Raw genomic sequence first — 17775 nt, 5'->3', positions numbered from 1 at the left:
TCAGCAGGAGGGGCCGGTGCTCCTCAGCGGTGGCAGCGTCACTGGGAGGGATTTCGTAGACGACAAACAGGGAGGAGTACAAGCAGCCCAGGAAGGACACCAGGCTGGAGAAATACATCACCCCATTGGCGCTGCCCACAGCCGAGGTCAGAGGCCCTAGCACCAGGGACACCAGGATCTGGGCCAGGAAATACTGGCAGCTCAGCAGGGAGATGTCCACGCCCATGCCCCGCCGGGTGCCGTCGGCGCTGGACCCTGCAAACTGACCAGAGATGTGCGTCAGCCAGACCAGGCCCCCCTGCGGCCCTGGGACCCAGCACCCACGCCCAGCAGCTCATGTCCTCTGGGCCCCACGTGCACAGGGAGCCCCGCCAAGACTGTGATAATATTTGTGTTCTGAGATGACGACAAGAAAAGGAACCCGCGGCCAGCAGGGGCTGTGGCATGGCCTCTTCCCGGTCTCCCGCCCCTAAAGGAGATGCAGGGCCTGCCGGCCCGGCCCCCTCTGCTCCAGCTCCACCCTCTCTGAACCCTTGTCCCTACTACGCCTGTCGCGCTCAGAGATCCCGCCAGGGTCTACAGCGCTGCTCCTCTGGCCTGTGGCCTCCACCCTGGATGTCAGGATCCCTCCGCCCCCAGCCGGCACCACGCTGGGGACGGAGGTGACACGTGGTCTCTGAGCAGAGCTGCCAAGTGGCAGCGGGAGTGACTCTGCCCCCAGCACAGGCCACCTGCACCCCGCGGACCACAGCTGGGCGCCACTCGGGGTCCCGCCCAGCCTGGCCCTCCTCCCAGATGCAGCTGTGCTCCCCTCTGGGATGCTGGACAACTCCCACCCCTCCGGGGCTGTGTTCCCGCGAATTGGTGTCACATGAGTCCTGGGGACACCCGTCCAGCCCGTGGGGGCCACCGCCGTGGGGAGGTCGCAGGGGAGCCCTGGACCTGCAGCCCAGCGGAGACCGCGTGTCCAGAAGACTTGACGGGCAGCAGAGGCCAGAGCCTTCCAGCGGGGTCGAGTGGCCCAAAGCCCCGCGTCCCCTCCCGCGGGGCAGGGCTGCCCTCCACCGAGAACCAGCACGTCCGCGTACCCCGGTGAAGGGGGCTCCCAGGAGGTGACAAGGGGGACAGTGCGCTCAGGTCACGTGCACAGCCTGAGCACCACCCAGGGGGAGAGTCAGCCCCCGGGGCCAGGCCTGGGGGAGGCGCCGGGGGCCCGGAGTTAAAGGGGCTGCGGGAAAGGCAGCTGTCAAGGTGATCTTTTAGTGCCGTATTGTAAAGCCTCAAAGTTCTGCCAAAAATCTACGATGGGAGCGTTATTCAGCCACAAGAAGGAAGGAGGTAGGGACCCACTCATACACAGGGTGGATGAGCCTCGAAAACGTGAGGCTGGGAGAAGCCAGACACACAAGGCCACCTGTCATGTCATCCCATTGACGGGAAACATCCAGGGGGGCGGAGGGCTGGAGGGGTGATGGCCAACGGGGAGGGGGCTTCTTTTGGGGGTGACGAACATGTTCTAGAATTGATGCTGTGAATACACTAAAAGCCACTGAATCGTACACTGGAAATGGGTGAACTGTGTGGCATTGTGGTGACTTCCGCCTCAATAAAGCTGTTAAGGGAAAATCCACCCTGAACAAAATACCAAAATTTGACCTAAAGACGGGATCCGTTTTCCTGAGTTTTCCTTTAGCCTCAGACGCCGCCGGGACTCGGCTCAGCCCTGTCCCTCACCCTGTCTTTAAGTCCCCGATCTCTCGCTCAGTGTAGATTTTTGGCATTGATGCTCATTTTCACAAAAACCACATTCACGAATTATTGACCTCGACCGCTGAGTTTTTGGTGCCCACATGCTCCCGGCTGACCCCAAAGGCCCGCAGAGCCCTCTCCTTGCAGCTCTCCCAGCGCCGCCCAGTTCCCTGCGCGAGCAGCTTCCTGCCGGGGTTTATGCCCTGCCGGTGCGTCCTGATCGTCTTCCCGTTTGAACGGGGCCCCGAGCTGTGCAGCGGGTCCCGAGACCCTGCTCAGGTGGAGAGTCACCAGGACATGGGGCCCGAAGCAAGAAGGCTGGCACTCACCTGCTTGCTTTGGTAGTAATCGCACAGCAACGAGTAGGGCAGGGTGCACAGGGTGGAAAACAAAATCCCGTAGGTGATGCAGAGGGACAGAACCACGTAGAGGTTCCTGGACAGGGTGGCAAGCCCCGTCCCCAGGCCGAAGGCCAGGTAGGCGATGAAATAGAGCGTGCGGACACTGAGGTGCTCCTCCAGCTTCTCCAGAATAGCTGCGACCCAGAGAGGAGGGTAAGCGGCGCCCCGCCTGGGGCCCCAGGCCGCCCGCCAGGCCGGCAGGCAGCTTGCCCCTGACCGGGAGACCCGATCGGGGGCCCCAGGGAGCTAAGGGACCACTGATGGGGTCGTCCAGATGGGTGGCAGGGCCTGGGGAGGCCCCCAAGTGCTGCAGCAGGTGAAGGGGTCTTTGGGTGGAAAGATCAAAGAGGCTCGAGAGTTTAGGGTTTGCGGCTGAACCCTGAGTTCTTGCACAAATCGTAGTGCTTCTGTCGCTTTCCTAACACAAGGACACCGACAGCACCACCCTGGCCGGCCAGTGTCTAAGGACCCTGAGGGGCCTGGCAGCTCGGGTTCCGCATGACACCCCTTTCTGGAGTCAAATACCCCGGGGCCGCTTCCCCACGTCCTGGTGCCACCAAACCCCCGGGCCCGCCGGGGTCCGCCAGCGAGAGCCAAGAAATTCTTTCTTAAAAATGTGGTCCCTCGACCTCCTACAAAAGTCATGGTCCTGACTGTGGGGCTGGAGCTTGCTAACGGGGTCCACAGCCTGCAGCCGTCAGCTTGGGTCTGGGCTGCAGCCTGTTTTTGTACCACCCGGAGCTAAGAACGGTTTTCACATTTTTAAATGTTTAAAACAAGTCCAAAGAAGACAGATCTTTTGTGGCTCATGGAAATCATACAAATCCGAATCCCGGGCACATCAGCGAAGTTTTACTGGAACTCGGCCCCATGTGCTCATCACGCCTCGTCTGCCTCGAGGGCAGCGCCGGGTCGCCCCACCGGAGCCTGTGGCCAGAAAGGCCAAGAAGCCAGACTCTCTGGCCTTTTACTGAAAACGTGGGTGGACCCCTGAGATGAAGCCAGGGGGCCGTGCGCCGTCCCTTAGGCCACCACTGGGACGCCCCGGAACCCACAGGCACTCAGCACAGCATTCTAGGTCCGTGGGGCACACAGAGTCAAACCTCAGGGTCGTCTCGGCCTCCCCGCACCCATCCCACGTGTTCCACAGCCTCGCTCTAGCTGCCCGCCCCCATCAAACCTGCACCCTCCCTCCCTCTGGACCAGCCACCTTGAGAATCGACATGGGAAGGATGGGGTAGGGGTGGCAGGTGGACAGCACACGCCCCTGGGAGTGACCTCGTGGTTTGTCCCTGGGCCCCCACGTATCCCTCGCTTACGGGCCTGACCCCCCCACCCCCGCCCCCGGGCCAGCTGCTTACTCAGGGCCGGACACACGCCCATCCCCACCCGGCCCTGCCCCGCCGTGCAGCGCCAGGCAGCGTCCTCAGCTGACCCCTGACGACGGGTCACTGGATAACGGAGAAAAAAACAGCGCTGTCTCCCCCGAAATTGGGATGCTGTATCTGCAGCTGTAAAGATACAACCTTCCTTCATTGAATGGGTACCAGCCTCCCTGCCCAGGGCTGTTATCCCTTCCACAGAGGCCCCGCCCCGCTGAGCCCAGCCCACCGGTACCTGAGTAGAAGGCGGCGCTGAAGGCGTAGATGCACATCCCCCAGCAGCCCACGGTGACCCCGCTGTTGTATTTCTGATACGCTTCCGACGTGTGCGGGGCCTTGGGGTCCCCCTGAAATACCACCTCGCCCATGAAGTCCGTATAGAAGAGAAGCATCCCCTCGAAGGACAGCCACCCTGGGAGGGGGAAGGGCTGGTGACGCTGGGCGGGCGCTGGCCCGTGGCCCCGTCTCCGCCCGCAGGTGGTTTTGACCGATGATTGAAGGAGCCCATGAGTTTTGTCAATTCAAAACTTAAAGAAGGAATTACCTATAGCTTCACCACGCAGACATGACTTTACCGCTGTTAAAATTTTGTAGGTTTCCTACCCGTCTTTTTAAAATATATATTCTTATAACATGGGCTCTGTCGCGTGAAGCTTTTGTATTCTAGTCTTTCTCTGAACGTTATTGCCAGGAGGAAAGCTAACTCTCAGCTCCTCCTGTTTCCCCCTCCTCTGCAGGGGAGGTGAGAAAATGCCAGTGGGGCTCCAGCCACAGTGCGGGGGCAGGGGTCACCCATTTACCTGGGAGAAATACATTGGGAAGGGCAGGTGTTGATAGAGATCTAATTTGCTCTGTTACGGAGAAAACCACAGCGCTCCTTCCTCTGATTTCCACGTGCATTTCCTCTTTTATAGAGGAAGGAGGTGATATTTATGGGGTCTCTTGAACCCCAGTAATTATCATGCATGCTCCCTATGCCATTAAATATTCTTTAACAGCCCCATCTTAATGGCAGCAAAATTCTTCACAGTGTGGATCCATCTTCCCATTGTTGGACATTTACCCTCTCCCCCATCCCAGGCTTTGGCTATCATGAGTCGTGCCGTGATAAATACCTCGCACATGTATTCGTGATAAAACCTCGGACTACATCCTTGCAAAGAACACCAAATAGGTAGGATCTCTGGGATAAAGGTGATGGGCATTTTTAAGATTCTTGCCTGTTGCCAAATTGCCTTCTAGAGGGTCATTCTGATTTACATCCCACAATGTTTGAGAGCCTAGATTATCTCAGATTCCTCATCATCCTTAGACGGTCAACAACCCAACAGCAAAGAGACACCGAAGGGCATGGAACGCAAGTTGGGGCTTCTCGGTAGTCATTCGAAAGCCGAGCCTGTGAACGTGGGACCAGCACCAGACGTGTGTGTCTGTGTGTGTTTACATCTCAGCTCTAAGCGTGAGGGGTCCAAACTGGCTTAAGACACAAGTCCCACTAGTGGGAAAGTGATGCCCCCCTTAATTGTGAGTTGCCCGAAGAGCTTTTGGTCCTGAGGATCTGGGCTCCGTGGAGACCCGGCTCTTCCTGGAGAAAAGCCCACCCCGCGGCATCCCCTGCCCCGCCCGTCCCCACCATGTCCTGCCCCTGGTGAAGCCTGGGGAGGCCGAGTGGAGGGGAGAGGCCTCCAGGCATCCGGAGCCTTGCCCCTCATGCAGGGCCACCGGAGGGGGCCAGGACACGCGGGAGGCTTCGCCGCGAGCTCACCCAGGAAATGGTTGAGGCAGAGGTGCCGCAGGGCCTTGGGCATGTTGCAGATGGTGAAGCAGAGGTGCCTCATGGATGGCAGCTGCCCCGATGGCTCCCTGGGGCCTGTCAGCTCACTCTCGTATTTCACGCCATTCAGTAAAATATTGGCCACCTGAAAGGGAAGCCCCCAGAAGTTCCTCCTCAGTGCATCAAACCCCAGGCACCCCTCGGAAGCGTGTGTTTTGCTTGGATGAGAGAGTGAATCAGAAACACAAACCCAGGGGCTGGGAGGCTTTGTCTTCCTGGGCGGTGAGAACTGGACACCAAACACCACCCGAAAGAGAGAAATGACTTTAAGGCGTCTCTTCAGAGACGGAAGCGGCTGAGAATCGAATTTCCCTTCTTGGTGCCTGCCTTTGGGCCACAGAGAGTAAGCTAAGACCTTGCCAAATGTGGAATACGTTGGAAAGAAAAGAAATACAGGTCAGTTGAAATTCAGACATTACCAAGTCTCATCTTTTCTGTAAAAGAGGATGTAAAAGACTGATTCCAACGTGACTGGGCATCTGGACAGGTGGACTCCTACCTATACAGGGGTTAGGGTGGCCAACAGAGCCCGTGCAGGGAGGGAACCAGGCACCCAGGCAGCTCCACGTCCCCAGCATCTGTCAGGGCAACTCCATCGCCAAATATGCTCACTGGCTCAGTTTGCCACCTGTTCCCGGAATGACAAGGCCTTGCCCCACCGTGGCCTGCCTGGGCTGGGGGTGCAGACAGCAGCCAGGCGCACGGATGCCTTTGGGAGCTGGACATCTCAAGAGAGGAGAAGGTGCCTTACTCTGCGTCCACGCGGGAGCTTGTGCTGGGTCGGCGCCTGGACGTTCCGGGTGGGTGAATGAAAAGGAAGGGAGCAGCCCACGATGCCGGTTCCAAGGGCAGCTGCATCAACAGAGCTTGTCACCCACAGCTGCCGGAGGAAGACTTCGACTGACACCTATGTCCCCACTGAGCCCAGATGTGTTCATATTCAGCTCACGAACTTTACTTTCCTCCAAAACTGATTCGAGAATGGAAAGTTTTAAAAGGATTAAGAAGAGATTTTTCAACCAGAATTTAAGGACTGTATCTAGAGGCCAGGTGGAATTTTGGGAAACAGGACAGGATGACCCAGTATTGACAAAAGGCTTGATGAACTGCTCTGCTGTCATTAGGAATGAGGATGACATGCCCTTGACTCGAGCAATTAGAGAAGTGGCTTTCCTTTGCCAAGGATGGGATTTCTTCCGGTGATTTTCAGTTCTGCAGACACTTTCCAGATCTGAGCTTGTGGATGCTGCCCACGGGGACCTGGATGCTTCCCTGCAGGACTGGCACCCACCTGTGCAGAGCGCTTCCTCGAGATGGGATGACATTGAGTTCAAGACACGATAGAAGTGGCCCTAAGACCGGCTCGCGGTAACACAAAGGAGGCGTGGTTAAGCTTCAGAACTTAACAACGAAGCGAACATGCGTGGCCACCTCCCAATGTCAGCCTCCCACGAAATCAGGGGGTCTTCCCAGGCACGGGAGTGTAGGTGGGGATGTCTGACGGAGGGTCGGGCCGGCAGAGCGGGGCCTGCTTCACGGGAGACGCGGCCACGTGGCAGCCGTGTCCAAGGCGCGTGTCCAGGTCACCCTCCTTCAGAACTGCCCCTCTGGGGGCCTGTGTGGGTTGAACAAGGCTTATAGGCTTTCTGCTCAGGAAACTCCATCCCCTGGATGCCCCTGAGGGCAGGGAGGCCCTCACGTCTACTTTAAATGAGCATAACTCTCTTTAATATAAAGTAGCCTCTTCCAAGATCACGGGCTCTGAAAGCAGCTAAAATCCCACATGTCAGTTCGTGGCCTTCCAGCCAATCCTGCATACAACACAGACAGCCTTCTGGAAGGTTCTCTCCTTCCCAGAACATGCCTGCGCCCTTTGGGATCCAGAGAGTATCGACAGCCTCTGGGCTGGTTGGTTAAGGTTGCCCACCTGGGGAGGGGAAGGAGGCCCCAGAAACAGCCGCCAGGGTTTATGTTTTGTTTCTGTCCTTCAGGAAGACTTAGCTCAGTTGGCACTGGGCGCACATGGCCAAAGTGGGCTGGACGTGGCGGGGAAAAGACTAGGAACGACCACAGTACACATGATGCTGTGACAAACTCACCAGATTAGCCCTGGGCCAACGTAAGGGTGTTTAAAAGAGCCAGCCCTTTGCTGTGGCCAGTGTCTTAAAGTGCGACCCCGAGCAGAGACCCTGAAGGCATCTGTGGGCTCACATCGGGCCCAGAATCTCGACACTGACAGGATGTAAGGATGGGGATGTCCCTGGGGCCCACCTATTAGACCCAGGTCCCTTCTGACTGATATGCCCAGATGGGCCGGGAGTTTCCTTCCAGATCATCTGACGAGGGGGACCACGCACAGTGCCCTCTGACCCCTGTCTCCCCCCTCCCCCGGCCCCCGGACGTTTGCTTTTACCTGTTGACTGAAGGTCACGTTCCTTCTCCTGCTGGTGTCGGGGCCACCTCCTCCAGCTGCGTCCGGGATGGCCAGGGTCTGGGGTCTTTTTAGGATGCCAGCCGACCGCGGCTTGGAGGTGTCCAAGGATCCCACCCTCAGCACGTCCCCGTCGGGGCCGGTGGCCAGGGCGACGTCCCTCCGGTCCCCGAGGCCGCGATCCCGGTGGTAGAAGCCATCGGGGGCCCGGGGGAAGCTGACACTGATTGCCTGCCTTGGGGCGCTGCCGGGGATGGCCAGGTGGCTGTCGTGGCCACCCGTGAAGCAGTCGATGAGCACGCTGTCTATGTTGGACGTGGCAAAGGACGAGGCGAACTCGTTGATGCCTGTCAGGGAATTGTCCCTGCTGATGAAGCTGCCGTACTTGGGCGTGAGGGGGCTCAGCGGGGAGATGGGGCTGGAGAAGTTGGCGTGGAAGCTGCTGGCCGGCGGGCAGGGGACTGTCTGGCCGGCGCCCTCCTCACCCAGGACAGGAGGCGAGGGAGGCAGCGGGAGGCTGGGGCTCTTCATGGCCGGCCTCTTCTCGCCTGGGGGCCGCAGGGGTCTCTCGGGGATGCTGACCAGGGTCAGGACGGTGGAGATGCTCAGGACGGCGGCCGTGAAGATGTAGATGACCCGCAGCTGCCCGCCCAGGGCTCTCCCGAAGCCGGTTTTATCCCAGTGGATCCCCCCGACCACATACCCGAACCCTCCTCCGAGACCTGCGGAGAGAAACGGGGCAGGGAGCAGGGAAGAAAGCCCCCGAGCAAGGTGTTCGCTTCCTTACTTGATTTGTAAAATCCACCCCAAGGACCCAGATGTATCATCTGTCCCACCTATGCCCCAAGGAAAAGGAGAAGAGAATGGGATTTCTGGGGGGACCCTGGGGGGACCCGGTCCCCTGCCCTTGAGGGCCGCCTGCCAGGGCATGATGACCGCCTGCCCACACTCTGGTCCCCTCTGCACACAGCGTCTTAGGAGGAGCGAAAGTGAGTGTCGACACTGGGTCACCTGTCCCCTTGGAGTCCCACCCCTCCCCCAGCTTCAGCGCTGTGTAAACACGGGAGACCTGGTCCCCAGCACACAGACCACTGCACGTGTGCGTGCGGGAATTCGCGTGGCCACCCCTGTCTTCCTCACCTGGCGACATCGTCCTTGGGCCTGACCACCGTTAAGAAAGTCGCCCCTGGGCTTCCCTGGTGGCACAGTGGTTAAGAATCCACCTGCCGATGCAGGGGACACGGGTTCGAGCCCTGGTCCGGGAAGGTCCCGCATGCCGCGGAGCGACTGCAACTAAGCCCGTTCATCACAACTACTGAGCTCTACAGCCCGCGAGCCACAACTACTGAGCCCGCAAGCCACAACTACTGAAGTCCGCGTGCCTAGAGCCCGTGCTCCGCAACAAGAGAAGCCACCGCAATGAGAAGCCTGTGCACCACAACGAAGAGTAGCCCCCACTCGCAGCAACTAGAGAAAAGCCCGCATGCAGCAACGAAGACCCAATGCGACCAAAAATAAAATAAAATAAATAAATTTATATTAAAAAAAGAAAGAAAGAAAGAAAGTCACCCCTCATGGATCACCCTTGGTGGCAGCTCTCCAGGCCCCAGAGCCATCAGGGAACAGGAGAGCTACAGGAATCTGGTCCTCTCCTCTGATCCCACTCACTGATTCCACGGCCTCAGGGACCCAGCCAACAGCCAATGGTTCACACAGCACAACATGAAAATATAGGTGATGCCACACGGTGCCCGGCCAGTGGCAAAAGACATTCTCACCTCCAGAAAGTGCCGTTTCCTCCCGCCCAGCGCTGGGCTCCCAATGGCAGAGCAAGGCCAGGCGCCAGGACTCCACCCGCCCAGCCCCTTTGCAGCCACATCACGCATCTTAGGTGCTTTTCTATTTTGAGTCCAGCTATATTCTGACCAGGCTACTGGTTGGGATGAGTAAAACTCTTGGTTTACTCTTGGCGATGCAGGGGAACCTGCATCCAACCAGCAGGGGCCCTCCCTCCCCTCCACTTGGGGAGTTCCAGCCATGTCAGGAGTCGGCCTTTTCAACAGAATCACCTGTGGAAAGGCCTGGACTCAGACACATTCAGCCCAACCTTCCACATGTCCCTATGGTGGGACCTGACCCTGAATCTAGTTATTTAATGGCCTTCTGTAGAACTTCATTTGTTCCAGACTCTTCTTACGGGCCTCTTAATCTCATATCCAGCCACCCCCCGCCCCCCCACAGCTTTGTTATTCTTAACTTTCCACATTCACAGTCCTAATTAGCTTCCCCCACTCCTTCTGAAGACACAGTTGCAGTTTGGTGACCCTTAATCAAGGTCAGATTGGTGAGAACTTTATGAACTATTTTCTTTTTAAATGATCGAAGCGATACATTTGCACAGTTGAGGAACTATACTCAACAACAAAGAAACAAACAACCTGATTCAAACGATGGGCAAAGGACTTGAATAAACATGTCTCCGATGATAGACGCATGGCCAACAAGCACATGGAATAATGCTCAACATCACCGATCATTAGGGAAATGCAAATCAGAGCCGCAGTGAGATACAACCTCACATCCATTAGGATGGCTACTATCGAACAATTTTTAAAAACCCAGAAAACAGTAAGTGGAGAAATTGGAGCCCTTGTGCAGTGTTGGTGGGGATGTAAAATAGTGCAGCTGCTGTGGGAAACAATAAGGAGGCTCCCCAAAAAACTAAAAATAGAATTACCCAGCAATTCCACTTCTGGGTAGAGGCCCCAAAAGAACTGAAAGCAGGGTCTTGAAGAGATATTTGTACACCCATGTTCACAGCAGCATTATTCACAATAGCTAAGACGTGGAAGCAACCCAAGTGTCCATCAAAGGATGAATGGATAAGCACAGTGTGGTCTATAAATGCAATGAAATACTATTGTCTTAAAAGAGTAAGGAATTCTAACATACACTACAACATGGATGAACCTTGAGGACATTATGCTCAGTGAAATAAGCCTGCCACAAAGACAAATACTGTTTGATTCCGCTCACATCGGTTCCTTAGAGCAGTCAAATTTGTAGAGACAGAAAGTAGAATGGTGGTTGCCAGGGGCTGGGGGAGGGGAGATTGGGGAGTTATTATTTAATGGTTATAGAGTTTCAGTGTTACAAGATGAAAAGCGTTTCGGGGGTGGGTGGTGGTGATGGCTACACAACAGTGTGAAAGTATCACAGAACTGTACACATAAAAATGGCTAAGATAGTAAATTTTATGTTATGTGTATTTTAACACAATTTTAAAAGAGGAAAAAAAAACTAATTCAGAAGAGTACAGATCTTCATGTACTTACTACAGAATTACATCCTGATAAACCCATTGTAAGTTGAAAATATCATAAGATGAAAATGCATTTAATACACATTCCTATATATAAAATAGATAACCAACAAGACCTACTGTATAGCACAGGGAACTCTACTCAACATCTTGTAAAAATCTATAAGGGAAAAAATCTGAAAAAGAATATATGTATATATAAATATATGTATAACTGATTCACTTTGCTGTACACCAGAAACTAACACAACATTGTAAATCAACTATACATCAATTTTTTAAAAAGGGGATAAAAAAGAAAATGCACTGAATACACCTAACCTACTGAACATCATCGCTTAGCCCCGCCTACCTTACACATGCTCAGATCACTTCCATTAACCTACAGCTGGGCCAAAGCATCTAACACAAAGCCTATTTTATAATAAAGTGTTGACTGTCTCATGTAATTGACTGATGACTGTCCTGAAAGTGAAAAACAGAACAGTTGTCAGTGTAGGGTTGTTGACCCTCGAGATAACGGGGGTGAACGGGAGCCGTCGCCCAGCATCACAAGAGAGGATTGGACTACATATCGCTAGCCCAGGAAAGGGCAAAGTTCAAATTTAAAGTACAGTTTCCACTGAATGTGTATAGCTTTGGTCAAGGCAAAAAAACCGTAAGTCAAACCATCATAAGTTGGGGACTGTCTATATAAGGTAAAAAACGAATTCCTTCTTCCGACCCTCCAAACTCCTGCCTGCCTGGACCCACGCAGAAGCTCCCTGGACCCATGTGCATACGGGATTGTAAAGAGAGATGAACAACGACATTTTCTAGAAGAAGCGACTGAGGCTTGGAGAGGCCAAGCAGTTGCCTAAAGTCCCACCATGAACAGGAGGAAAAGCACAAATCCAATTCAGGATTTCAGCTCCTGGGCCACCCCGGCCTCTTCATACAGGTCCTACACATATGACATCTTTCCCTGGATTTTTAGAAATCTTTTCCATTGCTATTATAAATGGGATTGTTTACTTTCATTTTATTTTGGAACAAGATAAGTGTTTTATATACAAACGCTAGAGGTATTGATTTTTATATGATACTTTGATAAGCAAACATCATACTGAATTCTCTTACTGTTTTGCAGTTGATTCCCTTGAAGGTTTTGTTTGTTTTATTTTTATTTTATTTTTTAACTATTTATTTATTTATTTACTTGTTTATATTTTTGGCTGCCTTGAGTCTTCGTTGCTGCGCGCGGGCTTTCCCTAGTTGCAGCGAGCGGGCGCTACTCTTCATTGTGGTGCGCGGGCTTCTCATCGTGGTGGCTTCTCTTGTTGTGGAGCACGGGCTCTAGGCACGTGAGCTTCAGTAGTTGTGGCACGGGGGCTCTAGAGCACAGACTCAGTAGTTGTGGCGTACGGGCTTAGTTGCTCCACGGCGTGTGGGATCTTCCTGGACCAGAAGTACAGTTTTTTTTTTTTGCATGACAGAGAGTCCTTACTTTTAAATGATTTTCAGTACACCAAGTAGTAACATGTAGCAAGTTCTTGAATTCCATCATCTAGTAATTTTTTAAATTTATTTTTTATTGAAGTATAATTGATTTACAGTGTTGTGTTAATTCCTGCTGTGCAGCAAGGTGACTCAGTTATGCATATATTCTTTTTCATCTTCTCTTTCATCATGGTTTATCACAGGATACAGGATATAGTTCCCTGTGCTGTACAGTAGGGCCTTGTTGTCGATCCATGTTATATATAATAGTTTGCATCCGCTAACCCCACACTCGCAGTCCAGCCCTCCCCCAGCACCCCTCCCCTTGGTGGTCATTCCTGCCTCCTTCCCGACTTCAGTGGGAATGTTTCTCGTGTCTGGCATCAAGCACAGCACAGGTGTGTGCGTGTGTGTGTACACACAGTCAATTGTCATTATTCACGGATTCCATATTTCAAATCTACCTACTCGGTAAAATTGATTTGTAACCCCAATAAATACATATGTAACGTGCAATCACTCTTGGATACGTGCAGAGCAGTGAAAAAAATTTTTTTTTGCCCGGCTTGTGGGATCTTAGTTCCCCGACCAGGGATTGAACCCGAGCCGCAGCAGTGAAATCGCCAAGTCCTAACCATTGGTCCACCAGGGAATTCCCAGAGCAGTGAAAGAGTCGCCTGACACACACGGTCCCGGCTAAGATTTTCCACAGTGATGTTCTGCCTTGTTGTTTCAACTCTCACACACTGTCAACAGCCATCCTTTTCATAGTCTATGTGGGTGCTAAATATTTGCAGTTTTGTGCTTTTTTTGGGTGACACACTGTTTACTTGACAGCCCCCAAGTGTAGCGCTACCGCTGTCTAGGGTTCCCAAGTGCCTGGAGCCCGCGATGTGTCTTATGGGGAAAATATGTGAGTTAGACGAGCTTCGTTCGGGCACAAGTCACAGTGCTGCTGGCCGTGAGTTCAGTGTTAGTGAATCCGTGGTATATACTAAATAAGATATCTTTAAACAGAAACACATAGAACAAGGCTATGTATTGATCCGTTGACAAAAATGATGTGGCCAGAGGTTCGCAGGAACCTAACCCTGTATGTCTCCACGGGCCATGATTCGAGGTTGGCTAATTCAGAGCTCGTAACGCCTTTGAACGACACAACTACCTGAATAACGAGAATCACCAATGTATAACACTATTTACACACGGTTATATACACACATACAGAGCTATATATGCACATATATGCATATATATCAACGATATCTTCCATAAAAAAGAATGAAATAATGCCATTTGCAGCAACATGGATGGACCTAGAGATGATCATACAAAGTGAAGTAAGCCAGACAGAGAAAGACAAATATCATATGATATCACTTATATGTGGAATCTTTAAAAAGAAAAATGATACAAACGAACTTATTTACAGAACAGAAGTAGACCCACAGACATAGAAAACAAACTTATGGCTACTGAAGGGGAAGGAGCGGGGAGGGCTGAATTAGGAGTTTGGGATTAACATACACACACCCCTATATATAAAATAAGGACCTACTGCATAGCACAGGGAACTCTACTCAATATATTGTAGTAACCTATAAGGGAAAAGAATCTGAAAGAGATTCAGATTATATTATATAACTGAATCACTGTGCTGTACACCTGAAACTAACACAGCATTGTAAATCAACTATACTCCAATAAAAAAAGAAATATAGATTAAAATATAGATATTATAGTATATAACATGTGTACTGTTGACATATGTTGTTTGAGAGACGCACTTTCAAGCACGTCCGTGCTCGCCCACGTCTTTGAATTTTGTCCCGGTTGCACAGAGCCTTACCTGCCAGGAGGGCGTGGATGTTCAGGCCGCGGTCCTGATCGGCGGGGCTGCACACGTCCATCATGTACGCGTGGCTGGGGCTATCGGCCGAGTCCGCGCTGAAGTCCATCAGCGCCACGCCGCACACCGTGAGGAGGATGCCCCACTTGTGGTCGTGGGCTGTGTCAGCCAGCGCCGTCCCGATGCGCTTCCATAACCCCAAAAAGAAAGTCTGTACCCATTAGTAGTCACTCCCCATCCCCCCTACCCCACCAGGCAACTTCCAACCTAACTTCTTTCTCCACCAATTAACTATTCTGGAATTTTCATATAAGTGGGATTATGCATTTGTGGCACTTTGTAAATGGCTTCTTTCACTGAGCATAATATTTTCAAAGTTTATTCATGTTGTAGCATGTGTCAGTACTTGATCCTCTTTCTTGCTGAATAATATTCCAGTGTATAAATCCATAGATTATAATACATTTTATTTATTCATTCTTCAGTTGATGGACCTTTGAGTTGTTTCTAATTTTGGCTATTATGAATAATGCTATTATGAACATTTGTGTACAAATTTTTATGTAGACAAAAGCTTTCATTTCTTTTGGGTATATAGCCGGAGTGGAAATGCTGGGTCATATGGTAACACTATGTTTAGCCTCTTGAGGAACTGGCACATTCCCACCAGCAGTTCATGAGTTCCACTTTCTCCACATCCTTGTCAACACTTGTTATTATCTGTCTTTTTGGTTTTTTTTGGCCATGCTATGCAGCTTGCGGGATCTCAGCTCCCCAACCAGGGGTTGAGCCAGGCCCATGGCAGTGAAAGCCCGGAATCCTAACCACCAGGCCACCAGGGAACTCCCCTATTAACTCATTTTTAAAAAGTGATCAAAATGAGATATTTTCACAGTTAACCCAGACTGGATTACAGGGTGCTCCCTGCTACCACACCAGTGACACGATCTGGATAACTGTTTCGGTCAACACTCTTTTAGCTTTTCCTAAGAGGACGCAGTTGGGGCCTTTTTTCTTTTTTCCATTTTATTTCAATTCCAAAACAACAGACCTATAGCCAGGACAAGAATGAAAGGGCGTCTCCTTCCAAACCTTGAGGTACATCGGTCACTCCAAGCGCCCAACAGTGGCTGCAGTAGGAATCCTGAAACAGAGCAGGTCAGTGGTCACTGCTGAGGTCCCCATGGTACATGGGGACCAACACCAAAGCAGCTTCATCAGATTCCTGAAACACCTGCACTCAAACGTCCCCAGGGCATCCAAAGAATAAGATGACGAAAGTCAGAGTCAGCAACAGAACCCTGAGCTAGAAAACAAAAGATAACCAGACTCTTGGAATCAATCACTCAGCTTCTCCTTAAATTTTCTACTTAGGCCCCTACAAGGCACGAAGGAGCCATGACCTTCTTGGGAATCCAAGAAAGACCAGGACCTCCCAGACCCAAACCACCCCCAGCTGTACTGCTGGTCTCCTCTGATGACACCGCCTGGCACGGGATGGTGGAATCCTTGGGGTCCACTGAAGTCTGGTCCTTTATCTGGTTTAGATAAAGTCACTTAAGATACGGGGTCTGACCGGCCATACCTGTGTTCAGCCCCACACAACTGGGGGAACTTACTCTGGCCCCTCCCTTGTCCCCCTGGGGACCCTCAAGCTGCCTCCACTGAGGTTTCTGGAAGCTTCTGGGGAGGTTTCGGAGGCCATCGCGGGCGGGCCGAGCGGGGGCTCACCGAGGATGGGGCTGACGAACCACACAAGGCTGTAGAGCTGGTCGGGAAGGCCCATCTGCAGGAGCACCGGGGTCACGTACGCCGTCTCCATGGCGTAGCTGAACTCGATGCCGAAGAGGACGCAGCCGTTGAAGAGCAGCTCCCGGAAGGACCTCTGGGGGTGCAGGTCCCCGAAGCCCACCAGCTCGACTGGACACGGGGTGTTAGGGGGCGGGGGCGGCGACGGCCGGATGCACTTCCTCCTCTTGGGGTGTCGTTTGAAGTTGTTGGCCCGGTGGCTGATGTGCCGGGTCACGGACCCCGAGTAGCCGGCGATCGGTGGCCTCCAGAAGTCCTGAGGGGTCAAGGAGGGGAGGAGGGCCTCTCCCGGAGGGGCGCTGCTCACCGGGGAGGTCATCGTGGGGGGAGCCGGTGGGTGATCCTGTGGGGAAAGCCCGTTTGGGGGCAGCCGTCACCCGCGGGGCCTCCACCAACACCACGCGAGCTCATTTGTCCCGGTGGCTCTGTCCCCCCACCCGCCGTGGCACCGCTCACCCGTCCACGTGGGAAAGGTGAGTTCACTCGGGGGTCCCTTAGAGCCGACACCGAGCCCCCGGAGTGGAGCCTGCTGTATGGACGGTGTCCCTGGGCCTCACTTTCGCATCGGGGCAGCCCGCCTGCCCGGGGAGACCAGAGCCAGAGAGAGGATCAAATCCTGCAGGTCCCTGCACTAAAACTCAAAGGGCCGGTTCCCCAGACAGGCTCTACCGGGAGGGCCCAGCAAAGAACCATGAAGAGTGGGAGCCACCAAGAGCCCCGTGGCTGCCCTCAGGCCGCAAAGGTTGCCGGGCTATGTTAGGACCTGTGGCCCATTTCCAGGCCTAATTTTGCCCTTCCCTGCAGGCCCCAGGGGAGCAGAGGGGGAGACCAGGCACTCTGGGGGGAGACAGGACTCACGGGCACCCTGAGCGCTTGCAGGTGGTGAGGGGACAGCCCTTCCTTCTCAGGATGGAGAGCCACACCCTCCCTAATACCTGGGTTTCCTCTCCACCCTAAGCCGGAGGACCCAAGCCTAAAAGCAGCCGAATGAGTTCAACTCAAGTCTTTTCCTTTTACATCAGCTGGACAAATGAATCTTCAGCTGAGTCAGGAGACTTTCATAGTGTTTGAAATGCTCTCTTTAAAGAAATAAACCAACTCCCTGAATCCTGCTTGTTATAGGCAACACACTGAATAGGGATACATTTACAAAAAAAAAAAAAAATCATTTAAAAAAAAAAAAAAAAAGTGACGGACAGAAAGAATCCGGGAGGGTGAGAAATAGATGTTCCTCCATCCTCAAATTATTTTTTTGAGGAATTTTCGCAACGCCCTCACCCTGGGTAGGGAATTAGCAGGCATGTAGGCTAATTCACAGACACTCCTGCCCCCTCTGTCCCCCACCTCCCTGGGGTTTACAATGTGTGCCACTCGGAGACCTGCCCTTGGGCATCCAACTGTTTTCACTGCTTAGAAATTAATCTAGATTGTAAATATTAAAGGAATAGATTCTAGCATGTTGACCTGTGCGTTTTAGCCAATGTCAATTTTACTAAGCACAGGGAGAGGAAAGCTACTA

At 52.9% G+C, this 17775-nt stretch overlaps 1 protein-coding gene across 1 annotated transcript in view; it reads right to left on the bottom strand.

Moving 5' to 3' along the window:
* The window catches only part of SLC45A1 (solute carrier family 45 member 1), a 26160-nt gene extending 9585 nt beyond the window's left edge, over nt 1-16575 (bottom strand). Inside the window, exons 1-9 of the mRNA XM_007453327.1 lie at nt 16179-16575; nt 15499-15591; nt 15384-15403; nt 14448-14634; nt 7780-8519; nt 5298-5451; nt 3768-3944; nt 2079-2284; nt 6-262 (exon numbers count right to left, since the gene is read on the bottom strand). Of these exons, the coding sequence (XP_007453389.1) occupies nt 6-262; nt 2079-2284; nt 3768-3944; nt 5298-5451; nt 7780-8519; nt 14448-14634; nt 15384-15403; nt 15499-15591; nt 16179-16575 (2231 nt within the window). The remainder of the gene's footprint in view (nt 1-5; nt 263-2078; nt 2285-3767; nt 3945-5297; nt 5452-7779; nt 8520-14447; nt 14635-15383; nt 15404-15498; nt 15592-16178) is intronic.
* Between the last annotated feature and the right edge of the window lie 1200 nt (nt 16576-17775).

Source organism: Lipotes vexillifer, unplaced genomic scaffold (assembly GCF_000442215.2).
Source record: "Lipotes vexillifer unplaced genomic scaffold, Lipotes_vexillifer_v1.1 scaffold575, whole genome shotgun sequence".
NCBI classification, from domain to species: domain Eukaryota; kingdom Metazoa; phylum Chordata; class Mammalia; order Artiodactyla; family Lipotidae; genus Lipotes; species Lipotes vexillifer.
Note: the sequence above shows the minus strand (reverse complement) of the source record. Positions and strands in the feature narration are given on the sequence as shown.